The 12,644-nt window shown below is 44.6% G+C and overlaps 1 protein-coding gene across 1 annotated transcript; it reads right to left on the minus strand.

Moving 5' to 3' along the window:
* Positions 1–515: 515 nt before the first annotated feature.
* Positions 516–5,030, minus strand: SIKE1 (suppressor of IKBKE 1). The gene is made up of 5 exons (XM_056511489.1): positions 4,716–5,030; positions 4,534–4,639; positions 4,174–4,316; positions 2,211–2,324; positions 516–1,838 (listed from the first exon to the last, which is right to left on the minus strand). The coding sequence occupies exons 1-5, from the start codon at positions 4,872–4,874 to the stop codon at positions 1,752–1,754; spliced, it is 609 nt and encodes a 202-aa protein (XP_056367464.1). The 5' UTR covers positions 4,875–5,030; the 3' UTR covers positions 516–1,751.
* Between the last annotated feature and the right edge of the window lie 7,614 nt (positions 5,031–12,644).

Genomic DNA, 12,644 nt, shown 5'->3' on the forward strand with positions numbered 1-12,644 from the left:
TTACAGTCAGAAGATTGCAGTTACAGATGCAGAAAGGGACAGGAGGAAATAGAACAGAGCGTAGTGGGGGTGTTCAGGTTGGAGAACAGGGAAGGTTTTTCCCCAGAGGGTGCTGGGCACTGCCCAGGCTCCCCAGGGAATGGGCACAGCCCCGACGTGCCAGAGCTCCAGGAGAGTTTGGACAGTGCTCCAGGGCTGCTCAGGATATTCTGTGGACATATTTGACCTTCCCTTGCTTATATTCATTATTAATTAACAATAAACTCAGTCAAAGTAATTGCTGATTATTTTCTGGTTTTTTTTTGTTTTTTTGTTTTTTTTTTCCTGGCTGCACAGCAAGGACCCAATTGGAGGGATGTTACTCTAAACTCAGAGCATTCCAGATGATGTTAATTTAAAAAACAAAAAATTCAACATTTTGGTCATTGTAGTATTTCACTCAGGTGCAAAAGGTTTGGGAATATGCAGAACACATGGAATTCCCCCAGGACTCACAAAACAGAAAACACTTGAGATAGTATTTCCCATTGAGTTTTTTTATTCCCTCCTGAACAATTTCCAATAGAAAAGGATTGTATACAAGAGCACTCCTGTACAGAAATTCCCTATATCTACCTGTCTTGCTGGGTGTTCCAAATGTTCACAATGCCTCCAGTGTTCACTGTCTCTCAGTAAGCACAAGAATGAGTCACCTTTTGCATCTATCAAAAGTCTCATTTGGGAAAAAGTGGCATTAAAAATTTAAGCTAACAGTGGAAAGGGGATGTTTACCGTTCTTGGAAGATTATTCTTCGATCACAGGTAGGACAGAAATCTTTTATACAAAAGTTTGATTAAAAACACCACCCTACTGACAAACTCCTACAACACTGCACCTCTAATTCCCCTCAGCACAGGAGCTGCAGTAACTATGGAACACCAGACTCACCCGTGATGTGACACCAAAATTCTATGTATGGAGGTGGTTTGGCTTGGTTTTGATGCAGACATGAACTCCCTCTGCCTAAACCCAAATTTGTGGGACGCCAAAGAGCTTTGATGTGCAGGTGCTGTGCACTGGCAGGCTCTGAGCACACCAACCAGCATGGCTGGCTGCTAACTGGGAGCACTGGGAAGGCTGAGACAGGTCTAGCTATCAAAAAAGATTAATCCTTCAAAAATGTGTGTGTCAGGAAGGGTCCTTAACTCCAATCTTCACCCCTAAAACAAGGTAAAGTTTGCTCTGAATAGGAGTGACTCCTCCAAGTGCTCTGCTGCCCTCAGCAGTGGCCAGGGGACAAAGTCAGGCCAGCCAGACACTGAGGGTCACACTCTGCAGAGCCCAGCTGCCCTGTGCAGCCAGAGCACATCCCTGCCTCTCACTGTGCTTTCTCAATCATCTCCTATTCCTTCTATCAAGCACAATAATCACAACCTGCATTGTGTTCTCTAGCTACAGACAAGGTGGATTTAAGAGCCATCTGCACAGCTGGAATTATTAACTAAAGTTCATAAAAATATAACAAAGGGAGAGGAAATGAACCATCACAAGGGAGGACACATCAAATACTTCAGTGTTAAGCATCTGAGTGCTGCAGGTACTAAGAGCAGGGTGCAAGCTTTTGCTATCAACACTTCAGAAAAAACACAGAGAAAACAGCCCACACACTTTAAAGATAAAACAAATATACAAGGAAACACCTGAAACAACAAATCCTTGTCAGGTAGTTTCATAACAGTCTCTGAAGGCTTGGAGATGAGGTTTTTGTGGCCTAAGCTTCACAGTCTGGCAGATCTCTCCCCACCTCGAAGGACTCTCTGCTGATGGACAGCAGCTCACGCAGCTCTTTGTTTTCAAGCTGCAAAAGCAACATTTTAGCTGCAATAGAAATGAGCTAATTCACAACTAAAGGGCTCTCACAGAAAGGTGCTAATTCGTAGTTAGAAGATGTTTATCTTTAAACAGATAAAGTTTGTACATTACAGTTTGTAATGCAAGCATTAATACAGTGCTGGCACACGGGAACCACATAATTTAAAGTTTATATTCTTCTGGCTTTATATATATAAATATAATAAGAACTTAAAAATGAATAATCATATTCCACATTTCCTGACCCCATCCCCAAATTTTTAGTGTTGTAAGTCCTTGACACAAATATAAAAAACACAGAGAAAGTCCAGAGACCCCCAAAGCTCAATTTATCTTCAGCAACTGGCTCTGTTCTTACCTCCAACTGAGCCAGTTTCTCCTGAACTTTAAAGAACTGCTCATCATCCACTTGAGCAGCTTTCCTCATCACCTCTCCCATCTCACATATTCTGTCTATTTGACTTTCAATTTCCTGAAAGACATAAAATTAATACATTCAGTAAGTCCAGGCTGATGCAACAGTCGTAATTTACCCCTCCTAAATCACTTACTTCCATTTTCCTGATTTTGGATTGTCTGTTTTGAATTTTAATCCTTTCCACCCAAGCACTTGCAAGCCTTTCTACCTTGTATACTTAAGGATAAGAACTTGTACCTTATTGTCCCTTATCAGCAGTCCTTTATCAGCAAAAACAGTGAATAGAGACACAGCAGCCAACAAGATAAGGCACCCTGACTTAAAAGGAAGTAATTTCAAGTGTGCCAAGGTCTGAGACAGCAGATTCAGGTTCATGTGAACATGATTAGTAGGCAGCAAATTTTATATTGCTTTATTAGAAAAGCCTGACTGAATTTATAAAGACACCAAAAATAAAAGCAAAGATTTCAAGTGTGGAATAAACAGCCTTATCTCAGAAAGACATCAAGCAATCAAACTAAAGGAAGTAAGAGCAGAGCCTCCTGAGGCAGATTTTACAGAATCAGATACAGCTATAATCCTCTGGAAGATGCATTTTGCTGAAGCTCAGAAATGCACATGGAACAAACACTGACAAATTCCAATATGGAGCAACAGCTTCTGCTTGAAGAGCAATACAGCACATAATGTGACAGGATGGAGTATCTTTAAGTATCTATAGTTTTTCTACTGCCTCTGGAAGATAAATTTATCACAGAGCAGAGAAATCAGTCTGGAACTCCATTATTCAGAAAGTATGTAAACAAATAAGAGCATCCAGAAAAGAGCTGGAGAACACAAAAGACTTCTGGGAAGAAAGATTATTATTTTTCTAAACTATTATATTTCTAAACAGGAAGATGGTTCTAAGAATATAGTTCTTTTGAAGACATTAGAAGTTTGTGACTGTTTTTCAAATGGTGGGGAGGAAGAAACTCAAGGACTTCATCTTAAGTACAGAAGACTTTGCCTAGAAATTGAGACAGTCAAGGGATATTCCTCAAAGGGCTCCTTCAGAGCCTTTTCAGCTTTGCATTGTCCAAAGCTGTTCAAATGCCACGACAAACAGCAATTTGTACACTCAGGGAGGCACTGGAAACCAACACAGCTGCACCATTTACCTTCAGAGGAGTTAAGCAACTCAGAAAAGAGAACCAGTGAATTTCCACATAACAGTGCAAAGAAACATGTAGAAAGAGTTAGGCTGGCTCCAGCTCCAATGAAAAAACTACAAGATATGAGATGTCACTGGGTTGAACCAACCTGCTATTCTCTAATCAGATAAAAATGCATTTTAAAAAATGCCTAACACAATTCCTAAGTTTTAAATGGAAATTTAATGTTATTCTATTGTTACTAGATACCTAAGTGTAAAACAGACAGCAGTTATCAGCAGCCACATCTCAGAGCTCTGAAGTCACTGAGCCCACCGTGTACAAAGGGACACTTTGGGCCACTGCACAAAGTATCTGGATTTAAAAACACCAGGGAGTGAAATCTCTTAAGAACTAAACATATACAGCTCACGGATTTAGGAGGGGATTTTTTCTCTTTGCTACAGCTACTGAACAGGAATGATAACAACTTGGACATCTTTGATTTTACAATAGAGGATCAGGTACATTAAGCTTAACCCAGGGAAGTCACCACCTGGTCGAAAGAAAAAGTCTCCACCTGAGCTGTGAAGGGGTTGTGCCTCAGTGTCCTCTGGAACAGGTGTTACAACCTGTGTGCTCTGAAAGGAACAGGGGAGAAAATACCAGCAAACAGAGTCAAGATTTGGAGAAAATGTATTTTGGAACACAGACACTGCAGGAATGGAACAAAGATTGCATGATAGCAAGCAGGGGACAGGGGTCCTTACCCCAGAATTAGCCTGATGGACTTTCAACACTGGTTCTGCCTCTTCACGTTTTCTCCCTTCCAGCAGCTGTAACATCTGCTTCCTGTACTTGCTCATGATGAGTTCCAGCGCATCCTGGTGCTCCTCCAGTGAGACCCAGAGCTCTGCAGAGCACAGCGCACGGTCAGGGCCACGCGCGGCACCCCCACAGGAGCTCCGGGCGGGACTGGCGCTGCCCCACGGCCGCTGCCGCTGCGCTGGGGCTGCCGGAGGAGACCCGCGACCCGCCACAGGCGACACAGCCCCACCTCTGCTCTCCTCGACAAGACCCTCCCGCCGGGCAGCCCCGCACAGCGCCCAGCATCCCCCGGTCCCGCTCACCCCTGTTCTCCTGCTGCAGGTCGCGGATCTGCGTGTTCTCCTGCGCCAGCACCACGTGCGGCCGCAGCCGGGACGGGTCGGGTCGCTCCGCCGCGGGGCCCGGGCCCTGCCGAGGAGACACGGGGGTCGGTCCGGCCGCCTCGGCCCTACCGAGAGGCGGGGGTCGGCCCGGCCGCACTCACCTGCTCGGCGCAGCCCGCGCCCGCCTCCCGCATGGCGGCCACGCGCCGGTGCAGCACGGCCGACTGGTCGATGAGCGACTCGGCCGCCGTGTCGTGCTCCTTCAGCCGCTCCAGCAGCGTCCGCGCGTCCGTCAGGATCTTATCGATGGTGCAGCTCATGGCGGGCGGCGCTGCTCAGCCCCGCGGCGGGCCCATGTCCCTCGCGGCCCCGCCGCCGCTCTCCGCTCTCGGCCCCGCTCCGGCCCCGCCGCCGGGCGCGGGCGGACGCGAACCCGCGGGGCCGGGACGCCGCTTCCGCCCGCGGCCACGGCGCCCCAGTGCGCAGGCGCGGGCGGGCGAGAGGCCGCCTTCCGCCATAGGCCCGCCTGGGGGCGCCAGAGCGCCGCGGCCGGGCCGGGGGGCGGGGCCAAGCCCCGGGGGCGGGGCCTGGGGCTGCCCCCGCCGCTCCCGGGACAGGCTCGAAGCGCTTTCGGTAGTTTGGGGCGTTTTGGGGCGAGCGGAGCCCGCGCTGCCCCGGCACACGGCGGCCCAAAGCCGCCTGCCCCGAGCCCCCCGAGCCCCGCGCTCAGCGAGCGGCCGCCGCTCGGCGCGGGCTGTTTGCGGAGGGCCGGCGGCCCTGACCCCGGGTCCCGCTTATCTGTGCGGCTGCTCCCTCCCAGCGCGATCAATCCCGGCCGGGATCTGCGGGGCTCCCGTCTTATCTGATCCTGCTGTTTGTCCCTTCCAACAGTAAACATCCGCCACTCAAAATAACAAGCTGTGCAATGCTGACTCGCTGCTTTGATTCTTGTTTGCCAACTGAAGCTACTGTTGGTGATCCGGGGTGTCCTTGAGGCTTTGTGCCGAAAAGTTTTTTGTTCAATAGCAGCGACTTCATTAACAATGTTTTCAACAATAATATTTTAGCAAGATTGCCTTTGATTCTAATAATCTTCCGAGTTTAAATCTCTATCCACACAGACACATGAAAAAACTCCAAGATGCTTTATCAGATGAAGGTTCTTTATGATCCCAGAATTAATCAAGCCTGGTGCAGAAGTGCTGAACGAGATAATTTTATAAAAGCAACAATCTCAAAACATGCACACAATGCAAAAGAGATCGGGGTAAGCAGCTGCAGTTGGAATATTTCCTCAGAATCAGATTAATTAGTAAAGTATGAGAGCTATTCTGCAAATTTGGGAAATGTAATCCTTCCGCTAGTTTGGAAATAAAAGTCCAGACCATGATTATAGCATATTTCACCTTCTGGTCCTTCCCTATTTTTCATCTTCTAAGAGGATACTAGAAACTTAAGACAGTTTATCAGAATTCCTTTTTCCTAATAGGCAAGTCATGAACACTTGGAAAATTGACAAATACTGTTGTGCAGACCATGCTGATTATGGAACAAGTAGTGTAAAGATTGTCCTGTCCCAGAATGGACACATCTCCCCTAAGCCATAGCCAGTGCTGGTTTCCCCTGTCCCAGGATGGACACATCTCCCCTAAGCCATAGCCAGTGCTGGTTTCCCCTGTCCCAGGATGGACACATCTCCCCTAAGCCATAGCCACAGCTGGTTTCCCCTGTCCCACTCCCACATCCTCACATGACCCCTCGTGTGCAGCTCAGCACCTGCTGCTGCCTCCCTGTGCTCCTATTCCAGCTCCCTGTCTGTTCCCAAAGCCTCTCCCAGAGCTTCCATTCCCCCAGAGCCTCGGGGCAGGCTCACAGAGCTCTGACACAGCTCAGTGGAACGAGCTCTGTGTGCCAGAGCCATTTTTCCCTTTTCCACTTCATCTAACACAGGGATTTCTGTGAAACCAAATTTGTGGTCCCTGGGGTTTCACTTAATTCAGGCACTCAATGGGGCATTTAGAGATGAGGCACTGGGAATTCCAGTACGCACCAGTAAAAGTCAGCTGGAGGAACCCACGGTCTGAGCAGTGTGAAGGATCATTTCACCTCTGCAGGAGCTGATGTGTCTGAACTGCTGTCCTGTTCTGCTCTTGTGTTTATAATTCTGATTTAACACTCACTTTTCCATATGTCAGAGGTGCCATCCTGGCCTTCCCTGCCCATAGGGACAGGCAGGGACAGGTGAGGACCTGCACTGCTGTACCAGGCTGCCATTTCAGGATCTGTATTTCCTCTGTGGCATTCTGGCTTCCAGAAATAGAATTCCAGGATGAGGGAGATGAGAGTCTCTGACAGCACTGCCACACTGCACTGAGCCTGTGCTCCCACCTGGGGCTGGGGCTCAGCCCCTCTGCAGCAGATCTGGACATGGAATCATTTCTCCAGCTCCAAGGGACAGCAGAGAGTTCCTGTGGCGCCAGGACACAGAGCGGATCCCAGTAGGACAAAGCTCCTTGGTTTAAATGCTGGGAATGCTTGTCACCAAAACTTCAAGTGTGTAGCAACAGAGCTTAAACAAATCAACAGATGAGCATTTCTGAGTAGGGGTGCCTTGTAATTCCTTTGGCTTATCACATCAATTCTGTGTAAACTAAATAGAATGTATAAATTTGGCCTCTCAAACTTTTTAGTGTTTAACTTCGATTTGATTAAACACTTATGTGTGTGTACAAAGTGAAAAATGGGGTTACAAGAGGTTAATGTTTTAATGCTTTTAATAACTCTTAACCACATGGCTGCATTTTGTCAAACAGAACATGGGGCTGTTGTAGCAGGAGAAGTTGAAGGCTGGATAGCAAAATACTGGGATGCTCAGAACAACAACTCTGCTGCAGAGCCCAAACTGGCCAAACTGCTTCCAGGCCATCTTTGGAAAATCAGAAATAGTATTTCTCTGGTGGGATAAATACATAACAATTCTGAGTACAGCTGAGGAGGCTTTTTCTAACAGTAGGAAAATCATAAAGAAAAGAAATCTAGATGGACCAAAAGTGATCAAAAGTGCTCAGAGGACAGGAGCACCTCCCCTGAGAGAGCTGGGGCTGTTCAGCCAGGAGAAGAGAAAGTTTTGTGAAGACTTCACAGCCCTTTCCAGAGACTGAAGGGGCTACAGGGAAGCTGGAGAGGAACTAACTCCTCATCAGGAACTGGAGGGACATGACAAGGGGAGATGGGTTCAAGCTGAAAGAGCAGAAATTCAAGTTACATATTTGGAAGAAATTCTTCCATGTGAGGGTGGGAGGCCCTGGCACAGGTGCCCAGAAAAGCTGTGGCTGCTCCATCCCTGGAAGTGTCCAAGGCCAGGCTGGACAGGGCTTGGAGCTACTTGGGCAACTGGAAGGTCCCTGCCTATGGCAGGGGATAGGACAAGATGGGATTTAAGGTCCCTTCACACCCAAACCATTCTGGGATTCTATGAACAGACTGGTGTCAAATGGCAACCTCTGTGACAGATGGAGTGACATCTAGATACTGCAAGTAGAGAAAAGAATAAAGGGCAAATTTCTAGGATACTTCTGGGATTTTAAGTGAAATTATATTAATTGTAAGTGTGGTCAGGACAGGTAGAAACATTGTGGTTAAGTGCCTGAAAGCACAAGTTTCCCATGGTGATGCAGCAGGGCACAAGTTTTTAAAAATGGAATGTGACAATTCTCATTTCAATGTCCTTCCTTCAAAACAGAACTATTTCAGCAGCTACAGCTGTTTCAAAAGCAAACCAGCCCCCTCTCACACCACACACCCCAACACTTTCTGACTGCTTGCTTCTAAAATGAAGTGGTAGTGTTAAGGCAGCTCTCAGCTACTGCCACAATTTCACTGGTATCACCTTCAATGAAAGTGTAGCACAGACTCACAGGCCAGGAGCCCAAAGGAATCCTCCCCTTGCACTTCCCAGCCCATACTTCAAGGCAGATTATCGTGGCATAACACAGAGTTTTCCTGTGACAAAAATTATTACCAAGAAACTCAGTCTTATTGTTCATCCTAATTATCTTGCTTTGATAAATCTTGAGGAGTCACCCACTGCATCACAGCACTCACATTTATGAGTCTAATATTCTTTCTACTGTTAAAACAAATGTCCTCAAGATGGAATCCAGGCTGGAAAAAAAGGAAAAACATTATCATTGATAAATGGATACATGCAGTTAGTTCAGTCTCTCAGCAGCAAGACCACTGCTGATAAAATGCTGAGCAAGAGATTCCACTATAATTATTTTGTAATGCTTAATAGAGAGTGTCAAGATCTGCTTTATGGAAATCAGGTCATGGCTTCCCATTGCTGTACCTACAAAGTACAGTCACTGCAGTGCCTGTAGTTATGAGTATTCCCTATGAAATACCAACTTTTTAGAGGTAATCAGACTTAATTAATAGCTTTGCTTTCTTTCAGCTTGTGCCTTGCTGGAGCATTTTATTAACAAATCTTGGTCTTCCAGCCAAGGGGAAACAGATTTGGCAGAGGGAACTGAAAGGGGGAGGTGTCAGGGTACCCAGGAACTTTGTGAAGGTTGAATGGATGGGCTGATTTTACTTACTCTGCCTTCAGGCACTGCAGATTAAGCTTAAGAGAATAAATAGGAGAAACACTAACATTTTGTGGGCCATCCTGAGGTTTTCAGGTGAGTTTAAGGCAATCTGGCTCTTGGACTGAAATTTGACATCAAGTTTAGTTCTTCAAGGTTGGCCTCACCAGCCTGTAAGAAAATGCAAGATGAATTTATCTAACAACCTCATGCTTAAGAAAAAAACTGGCTTAAAAAGACCAAAATTGTTCTTTTTCTCTGGTCTGATACTTCATCCTTTAATCCCACAAAAGCATTTAAGAATTTAACAAGAATTTCCATTTTCTGAGTTATTTCTCATCCAATTTTATCATGAGGATTTGTCTGATTCATTTGATGCAAAACAAAGAGTAATTCTATTATCTCCCACTAATGAACACTTCTCTGCAGTGCTAAATGGGAGCTGTTCACTGGTAACAGGCAAAATCAGTACTCACAGGGCTTTGTGCTGCCTCTCACTCAGACTGAGAGGCTCATCCACACCCATGAAGAACAATCCCAACAACAATCTCTGAACCCCTGGAAGGTCGATAAATAATAGAAGAGAGAGAAAACAGAAAACTTGTGATTTTTTCATGAGTTCCTCAACAAATTGGAAAGGAAATCCAAGGTATCAGATCACAAAACTTTTGGCATGGATGTGTCTGTCAGTGTATTTTATGTCCCCGAACCATTTTATTTCTCTGACACAAAAATAGGTAAAGATCAGGTTAGATCATTTTGATATGTGATCTGTGTTGTTAATACTCATCTTTCTTTAATATTGCTTAGAACAGTTTACCAACAGGAGAGATTTAACCCTGTAATGATATAATAATTATTTTAATATAACCTTTAACTCACATAGAACAACAATTACTGTAATTAGCAATTAGTTTTCTGAGGGCTTTAGTCGTTTAGTATTTGACTCTTGCTTTCATCATTTAATGATTTACAGTAATGAGCTGGAACATCAGTATTTTGTACTGAAATGGCCAAAATAGTTGTCCAGGCATCCTTGCCCTCATGTGACAGATCTCAGATGGCTTGGGGAGAAGTTAGCCAAGAGCAATAGACAATGCCATCACTTCTGCTTCAGTTCTACTGAAAAACAACAACCAAGTGACTGCTGTGCCCTGCAGTCAGGGCTCAGTAGCTCTTGGAGGGCTGTTCCTTTGCTGAGATCCTGCCCTTTGTTTGAGTTTTGTTTGACAAATGCTTTATAAATGAGCAGAAGAGGTGGTTTATGTTTCATTAATGAGGCTGATAGTGGTTAATTACTGAAGTTACGTAAACAATCCAATACCAGATCAAGCCAAACGGGTCGTTTATGTAGAGAAGATCCAGCTGGAGTAGATGCGATTTCCTTTAACTATTCGGATACCAGATGAGTCACAGGCATCTGGAATCTCCAGTCCAGATGAACAAAGAACTGCACTGACCTTGAAAATGGATTCTCTCAGCAGGTATGGATCCAGGGAAGCTGTTCCTGCATCTCCAGCTCCCTCACCCTTCAGCTGCCCAGTCTCCAGGGGATTTGCCTCCCAGAGCTCCCAGCCTGCAGTGGTGGCAGCGAGGCTGCAGCAGTGTCCAGCTCAGGCTGCTGTCACCAGATCTGCTCGTGTTCTATGGAAAGCACGTGGTGTCCCTTATTCCCCACTTCAGTGCCACTTCTGGATGCTGCTCATGGCATGAACTCGTCCAGCTCCTACTTTCAGGCCGTATCTATGAGTGACACTTTGTTTACTTACTGCTAGTAAAGCAAGCTTGGAGTCTGCTAATATTTCCTTTGCCACTGAAGTGGGGCTGGGCATGTTACTGACCAGAGACTTCAGCAGTGTTTTACAGAATTGATGTATGCATAGAAAAATAACAGAAAACAGAGCTGGAAGAAAGCTTCAAAGTCCTTTACAAAAAGTCCTCTTTACAAACCATGGCAACTCAGAGAAAACAATTCTTCAGTTCAATCTGGTTGCCCAAACTGATCTTCAAAACAGTGGAGAAGATTGTACAAGGAACTCACTCCAGTGCTATTTTTACCACAGTAATTGCTTTCCCTAGTTTGTAATTTAAATCTTCCTTACTCCTAAATAACCTTTCTGGTTTCTGATTATTTACAAGCATGGAAAAGAGTTTATTTTCCTCTTCTTTGCAGCAGTATTTTAGGTGACTCAAGTGTGCCCTCAAGTCTCCCATTTTTGTCATGCTAAGCTTTGAACAGGAACTGTGATTAGTTAAAATAATGTAAATATCTGTATTTACATAAATATATGTATTTAGCCAGTCACCTGGTCTGAATCACTTCATGATTATGCAAAATAGTTTCATTACTACAGCGTGGGAGTTAATTAACCTTGGGCTAATACTTAATTACTGCAATTAATTTCTACTACAACTAAGTTTTATGTAATTATTTTAGAAACTTTTTTATATACTGATTTTAGAAACTGAATTTACCCTGAATCCAGCAGGCTTTATAAACTGAGTAGAATGAGGATTTGATGCCTTTTAAAAACCTGGGCTTCAGATTTAAGCCTCCTGGAGTAAACAGGCTCTAAACACCCACATCCTACAGCTAATTTGAACAGCTTATCTGTAAGGTGCCTTCTATCAGAAAAAATGCTAAAAATAAAAGCCAGTAGCATTTAAAATCTAACCATACTATTTCACAAACCTCTGCTTCTTTTTCCAACTTTCATGAGAAAAGCTGGATGGAAAAGTCAATGGGATATTGTGAAAGAGATTCTTCTGTGAAAAAAATATTTGTTTTATCCATTGTAAAGCTTTCAGTTTTACTATTGAAGTTCTTTTGACAACTTGGAAAGTTTCTGTATGAGGCTGCTTTTATCAGAAAGACAAGTGCTGATCATAATTAAGCTTAATCTTAATCTTTGCTGCATAATCACTGCATTCCAGTCCCCCATCACCACACATGATCAATGCAGGACATTGGAAAACTTAGAAAACCCCATAATATGCTCAAATAACATTTATCAGTCATTGCTGTCTGTTCTTGAAAGACTCAACCATTCCACTCCACAGACAGATTTCTAAATGGCACATGCTCTTCTCTGGAGCCCATGGAATATAAATGTGTCTCTCCTTTGAAGGGTGATGGCAGTTTGTCCATGAAAACCTACTGTCCCAAAGGAGTATTTTAAATGGCTTTGCTGTAAATTACTCAAAAGGAAATTATATTTTCTTTTTCCCATCTAATTCCAACAGGAGCAGTTTTTCCTGAGGTGAATGGAGAACTGATCTTACACAGAAGGTGAACTTCCCCTGCAGTGAGGGGATTTGGGAGCACTGGAATAGCATGATACCTAACAAGAAAATTCCCTACCCAAAGGGCCACATCTACCTAGGAAACAATGAAAATATCAAATTTCAATTAATTTATAAGAAGTTACTAATAATGGAAATATTTGGGGTTTTAGGAATGAAATTTTGCTGAGTTAATGGCAACATGAACTCAGGTTCACT

The sequence above is a fragment of the Oenanthe melanoleuca genome, chromosome 26 (genome assembly GCF_029582105.1).
Source record: "Oenanthe melanoleuca isolate GR-GAL-2019-014 chromosome 26, OMel1.0, whole genome shotgun sequence".
Lineage (NCBI taxonomy): Eukaryota > Metazoa > Chordata > Aves > Passeriformes > Muscicapidae > Oenanthe > Oenanthe melanoleuca.

Bases quoted from the DNA above. Each gene is read 5' to 3' on its own strand.
- SIKE1 (XM_056511489.1), bottom strand. From the start codon at position 4,874: ATGAGCTGCACCATCGATAAGATCCTGACGGACGCGCGGACGCTGCTG. The intron at 4,317-4,533 runs GTGAGCGGGACC...TGTGCTCTGCAG, and splicing joins CCTGCAGCAGGAGAACAGGG to AGCTCTGGGTCTCACTGGAG. The intron at 2,325-4,173 runs GTAAGGACCCCT...TATGTCTTTCAG, and splicing joins TCCATCAGGCTAATTCTGGG to GAAATTGAAAGTCAAATAGA.